We start from the raw sequence: 6562 nt of genomic DNA, 5'->3' as shown, positions 1-6562 counted from the left end.
TATAATGTTTGTTAACACTGGACTAGCATCTGAGAAACATTAAGACAACAATTTACAACAAAGTATACTGAAAATTAAAATAGATGTAAAAACATACACGCACACTCACACACACACATGCACAAAAAGAAAATCGGCTTGTGTTGCATGTGTGATCCAACACACTGCAAGTCCTGGGACCACAAAAATAAAATTAGACATAAAGGGCACATCACTGTGCTTCATTTTAGCCAAGACGGCACATTCAAAGACTATAATCATGGCAACACGCACTGTTTCTTGCAAAAACACCATTAACCAGGGAAAGGAAATACCCAAAAGAAGGTAATGTTCACATTATCAAACAATATCAGGCAGTTGATTTGATACTGATTGCTCTGTTATTAACGTAGTTCTCTTCAGGCCTTTAAAATGTTAACACAGCTGTGTAGCATACAACATAAAACAACAGTGAAGAAACTGAGCAAGCCTGTGCACCACGTTTGACAGACTTTACTTCAGTAAACCTAATACTCCCATCCTCTCTTACTATCTGTACATGTTGGCTTGCTATGCCTGCTTTTAAAGTAAGTTACAATGTCCTACTTATGGAATAAAAAAAGTCATACAGAGCTACATTGTTGCAGACACATATCCTGGCACCACTGGTGACTTTGACTGAACTTGAAAATAAACTGATTACAAATCTAACCTGGCTGACTGGAGATGTGGTGCTGTAATCAAACACACACACGCACACACGTTGCAGTGAGGTTATGTGTGGAGACTTCCTTTTGTGCTCGTGTCCATTACTGTAATGTACATGTACGATATGGTTGTATCTATATGCATCTGTGGTATGTCTGTGCAGATGAATCTAAGCATTAAGACTGTACTCCTGCTTGTAGCAGCAGGGCCGGCAGACAGCGTTGACTAGGCCATTTCCCAGTTGTAGGAGACAGATGATGAACTCCAGCACTGCCAGGCCCAGTAAGACACACAGCAGAGTGATGTTCCACTCTATGATGTTAACCGGCTGAAGGCACCGTGTCCACGTTTCTGGCTGCAGAAGATACCTGGGACAGAGAGTAAGTGTGATTATCAAAGAGCAAGTCACAAACTGGTGAAGGCATAACTCATAGGTGTCAAACTCTGGCCCGCAGCTTAATTACATTTGGCCCGCGAAGCCATACCAAATTACTATTAGAGCTGGCCTACTGGTATTATACAGCTACTATATATATATTGTTTAGTATTAAGCTTTGCTTGTTCCATATTCAGTTTTCCAGCAAAACTTATTTGAGTCCATAAAAAAAGATTCATTCTTATATCTGGAGAAAGATTTTTTTTTCAATAAATATTAATGTTAGCCCGCGACTTTGTTCCAGTTTAGAATTTTGGCCCACTGTGTATTTGAGTTTGACACCCCTGGCATAACTGATCCAGAAAATTAGAGCAAGTGCTGTTGTGCTACATTCTCTCCAGAAAGGCAGCAAAGACTCAAATGCAGAAATCACCCCGACCTGGTCACGGCAGATGGCTGCCCCTCCCTGAGCCTGGTTCTACCTGACTTTTTCCTTCCTACTGTTGCATATTTTTCTTAGGTGCCATATTTTCCGCACTATAAGCAACACTTAAAATCCTTTAATTTATTTCTAGTTTTCACCTAAACACAATATACCATGTTCTGACTGAAATTTAAACGACCAGTGAGCAGCAGGCTATAGTATGGAGTGACATATCAGTGTCCAATGTGGGTTTTTTTATGTGCAAGTAAACCATCAACACTGACACAAATACAAGAAAACTGCCTCTGAATAGCTGTCCATTATGGATGAAAGGGTTAAGCACTTTAAGGAGACTATTGTTGTGATTTAGTGCTACATAAATAAAACTGAAGCGAACTGATAAATGAAGCAGACAAAATGTGATGAGTTGATTCAAAGTGTTAAATTAAGAGCTTTCCTACTCTAATTTTAAAGATGAGGCCTTAAGGGAGGACCGTGCAAGTGAGGGAGGTCACTTGTAGACTGAAGAATCATAATAAACTATCAGAGAGAGAGCAAAAGTTTTAAGAGTGGTCAAATCAACAATCTGGTGCTTTTTTAGAATAAATGAATGCACAAATCATTTCAGCCTGAAAGGCCACAGACAATAACTAAAGTGTATGATACAATTATTGACAACATTATTTATACTCCAGAAAAACATCAACTTTGCAACATCTAACCAAGTCTATAGTCAAGACCTTAATATATAGAAATATAGGGTTTACAGCCATGTACAAACCACTGGTTATAGAGCAAAAAATACCAGACTATACCAGTAAATGGCTATACTCTCTGCTCAGCTTCAGCTAAATGCTGCAAAACTAATCGAACAGCACAAATGCACAGTGCAAATTTTCTCAAGGTAACCAAACGGGATATTCTTCAACGGTCAAGTTAACTGATCTCATCCCAGCATGCTTTTCAGTTAATGGAGAAAAACGTGAAGGCAGAGACCCACAACTGAAGGTGACTGATCTTCTTTATTTTAATTACCTGATATAATACACAGTAATAATGCATAAATAATAATGCATGTGATATAATCTCTTTTCATAGTTTCTGTGTAAAAGCGTGCTTTTAATAATCGTTCTTTTATTACTCAGTGTTGCAGCAATATAAGTTAGAGTTACAACTTTTTCATCTGTACTAGAAAGGTCAGTAAAAAATACAGTTGGTTTTCTGTTTGTTTTGTTTTTGTACAGGTATTTATATTAAAAAATTACCTTTGTATTCAAAATACTGATAATCTTTCAGAAGACGTAAGAGAGCTGAAATAATAAACTGAATACGAAAGTGAAAAGCACGAAAGACTGCACAAGTCATTTCAAAATCTTACCTGAATACTTACTTTATGACGTTTCATAGACAACATTAACTGATAACGAAACGATTGTTACACAACGCCGCACAAACCACGCACCTATGCAGGCATCTACATCTTCATACATAAAGCGCTAGGATGTATCCTTACCTGCCCTTTTGGTCTGCAAAGGGATACGACCATCCATACGAGGTGAAGCATTGGGGGCCCTGCAGGAGTGCATACCCTGATACGATGAAACAGTAGGCAGACCCCACCAGACCAACCACAGCTGCCAACACTGACCCACACATCTACAGAGGAACAGCAGCACACAAAGGGATTTTTAAACACGTGCTTTCGTGTTTTTGTGCAGCTTTATTTCTGCATGAGTGAAAAGCTGCTTCATTTATGCATTTCATAAATGAGATACAGAGGCAGCTGCCACACACACACACACACACACACACACACACACACACACACACACACACACACACACACACACACACACACACACACACACACACGTGTATCTGCAGCTGTGCCTGTGGCCTGAAGGGTGTGAGCCAAGCTTACTTTGTTGAGTGTTACCTAACAATGGGGGCCTTGTTGAGTTATCATAGCTGGCTTAGAATTAGCATTCAGTTCATAAGGACACAGTGTTGGGCAGCTTAAAAACTTTACCCTTGTAATCAAGCAAGTAGTGAGAAAAAAAAGGAAAACATTTAGATTTAGAAAATGAAAATGGCAGCCGGCGTTTTGGAAATAACGGCCTGCATGTTGCGAACCCAATTTTCTGTGCAGCACAGCGTCTCCTTTGTAGATTTTTAAGCATTATTTACAGCTTAGCACGTCTCTTACCATTAAACTCTCATTCCAGCAGCAACTACATTTCCCCAGCGTGGTGAAGGCAACAGCTGGAACCAGCATCTAAAAGTACAGAAAGTATTTGTTATTTGTTTTATTGACCATTAATAACACCCAATGACAGCAATTTGGTTACTAGGAGCTGCCAGAGTAATTCAGTGCTCTATACCAGCATCTCTACTGCCACCTACTGTTGATCACCGCTTACAAGTCAAATCCTGTGTTTCATTCATACAGCATATACCACAACGTTTTCTCAAAGAGCTTTGCAATCTAGCCAACATGTGGCACACTCTATCCTCAAATGTCATGTTGCCGCACTAAATACTGTACAAATGTCACCTAACAACAAATCACATATATTCAACACAATCAGCGTGAAGCTGTAATGTTCATTCAGCTGTTAGTTTTTTAATGGGACTTAGTCTTAGAGCTATTCTTGGCTTCATGTAGGTGGTGAAAAATGTGACTATTCTCCCTGAGATCCAAATTCAAAGTGATTTTAATGATACATATCATATACTGTTTGACTTTGGTCCAAAACAAAATGGCCAACCTCCTGCCCTAACAGAGAGAAACAGTTTGCTATAGCTGGAGTTAATTAATAGTGCACATTAAACATAACTTTATGACAGACCCTTCTGCGTCCCAATGGTACCAGTAATTTGAGATGGGCAAACATGAGCACAGGCCATTTAAAGTGCAGTGTGAATTGCGGCAGCTGCCACATAGTGTACTTGTGTGTACAACTCAAGAACTAAAGGCAATCCAACATTTGTTTGTTTCAGGAATTGACTTTTTATCTTCTTCATCCCTTATTTTCTGTCCTCCTCTTCCCTGTGTCGGTATCTTTTGCTCTCCTACTACATCGTAAAAGAGGAAAGGCGGTTCCCTTGGTTTAACACATTAACGTATGAACAGAAACAAAGAGAGGGATCAGAGTGTTGTTCCACATCCTGGACATCCCTCTTAAAGCCCCATCCTATAACAGAGGCAGCAGGGGAGGCTGACGACAAGCAGCGGCGGGAGGTGCACAGTGAGAAAGGAAGAGAAGGAAAAAGGACGCCAGAAGAGCAAGGAAGAGGAAGGGAGTAACCCAAAAATAGATTATGTCCTGATTGGTTCAGTTTGCTCTTTGACTCTCAGCATTTGGTCATTTCCACAGAGAAAGATAAAGCCCAGAGAGGGAAAGACTGACACAAACTCAGACTAAAAATCATTCCTTTCTCAGACAAAGAGGCCCAAGATGGATTTTAGTCAGACTGCCCTTTATAAGTATTTTATCAGGCTTGTTTAAAAGTAATTACACTGAGAACCTTTTAGCAGTTAAAGACGTGACATATTACAGAGAAAGAGCAGGAAAGTGAGAATATACCGTGTAAGTCAGTATGGTTTTCAGGCTTCTTTCCTTTATCCTATGCAGGATTTAAAGGTTTAAAGTTCTCTCTCTCATAACTTCACAGGCCTTCATACCAACAGCTATCAATGCCGCCGTACAGACTCATCACACTCAGAATTTTTCTTTTAAAAGAAAGGTTCAAAACCTGCCATAAGTGGTGCCTGTTTTTGAAAGCTTGAACATTTCAATTAAGACCAAATTGAAAAACCAGAAACATAGGCAAGGGCGATAGTGGAATGCACAACATCCAGTCTTTATCGTGTTGTTCTTCACAAAGTCTTGATGCTACAACTTGTACAAACCCTGAGCACTTTCACAGACAAAGCATTTTTTTTTTACTCAAAATGTGCACGTGTTCTGCTGATTAACACACTCGGTCTTGTCTGGGGGGGGATTACAGTCTTTCCTCTGTTCCTCCACAAAACCAAATTAAAAGAACAGCTCCGTTCTGCTCAGTCCGAGCATAAACCCATCAGATCAGCGGCATGCAGAGCAGACGGATTAACTGTGGATGCACACAAAACTCCATTGTTCTCACTGAGCAACTGCAAACACTCTGTCTGAAAGGTGCTGATGGGAAAACGACCAGAATTTAACAAACTTTTGACGTAAAATCAAAACTCAACCAAAATCCTCTCAACTACAACTGAACTAATTTAGTAGAAGTTAAAAGCAAGTTGAAAGCATAAATGAGTTCTGACTAGTATCAACTTATCAACAAAAGCGAGGCTTTCTTACACACAGTGGCACTGCCATTGATTACATGTGCCAGCACCTGCTGCACTTACTGCTGAATGAGGGAGGCAGGAAGGTGACATAAGCATCCAGCAATTGTAACCATGCTTTTAAAGGATTTCATCTGCTAACTGGGTAGTGTTTCAGAGTCACATGGTCACGGGTGAGAGAATGCTTCTTACACACGGCAGTGAAAATGACTCATGATAAACAATGGCTGGCTACAAATGAAAAGGAAGTCTCACTACACTGAGAATCACTGAATTTCACCCTTTCACCTCATCTAAAGGAGATAGATACACCACTGGCATCTGTCCCAAATCACATTGCTGCCACATATTTTAAATTTTCCAGAGTATGAAAAAAAATGCTTATTATGTAGCATCCAAGCTGAACTTTTAGTAAAAGGACATTGAACTTTATACCATGTGATGTCACGTTTTCAGTAACAGCTCATCAAATGGAACACAAATAAACCTTCAGACACACAAGCTTCTAGTTTCTTCTTCTTCTCCACTACAGCTGCCAACTGTTCAAACAGCAAAAAATGAAAAAACAAACGCTATTACGATCAATTATTTTGGAGCATTTGGACAGGGTGTTGTCTAAAGCCTCAAACTTCAAAATGTCGTACATACAAAAAATATAGACAAATAACCAGCTAATTTTTCTATTATTGATTGGCAATTCTCCATGTAATACAAAGTATAAAATAAATGAATCTTTGAG

General features: G+C 39.5%; 1 protein-coding gene across 1 annotated transcript; it reads right to left on the bottom strand.

Moving 5' to 3' along the window:
* Positions 1 to 6: 6 nt before the first annotated feature.
* On the bottom strand, positions 7 to 3782 carry tm4sf18 (transmembrane 4 L six family member 18). The gene is made up of 3 exons (XM_005736947.1): positions 3694 to 3782; positions 3001 to 3143; positions 7 to 1055 (listed from the first exon to the last, which is right to left on the bottom strand). The coding sequence occupies exons 1-3, from the start codon at positions 3760 to 3762 to the stop codon at positions 857 to 859; spliced, it is 411 nt and encodes a 136-aa protein (XP_005737004.1). The 5' UTR covers positions 3763 to 3782; the 3' UTR covers positions 7 to 856.
* Positions 3783 to 6562: the final 2780 nt, after the last annotated feature.

Source organism: Pundamilia nyererei, unplaced genomic scaffold (genome assembly GCF_000239375.1).
Source record: "Pundamilia nyererei isolate P.nyererei 1_Seehausen unplaced genomic scaffold, PunNye1.0 scaffold00072, whole genome shotgun sequence".
Taxonomy (NCBI): Eukaryota; Metazoa; Chordata; class Actinopteri; order Cichliformes; family Cichlidae; genus Pundamilia; species Pundamilia nyererei.
This window is presented reverse-complemented; position numbering and strand designations above follow the sequence as displayed.

What these genes read in the sequence shown, in the direction of transcription:
- tm4sf18 (XM_005736947.1), bottom strand. Translation starts at nt 3,762, where the DNA reads ATGCTGGTTCCAGCTGTTGCCTTCACCACGCTGGGGAAATGTAGTTGC. An exon ending in GCTGGAATGAGAGTTTAATG is followed by an intron (nt 3,144 to 3,693) that starts GTAAGAGACGTG and finishes GTTCCTCTGTAG; the next exon opens with ATGTGTGGGTCAGTGTTGGC. An exon ending in TTTGCAGACCAAAAGGGCAG is followed by an intron (nt 1,056 to 3,000) that starts GTAAGGATACAT and finishes TCTCTGTCCCAG; the next exon opens with GTATCTTCTGCAGCCAGAAA.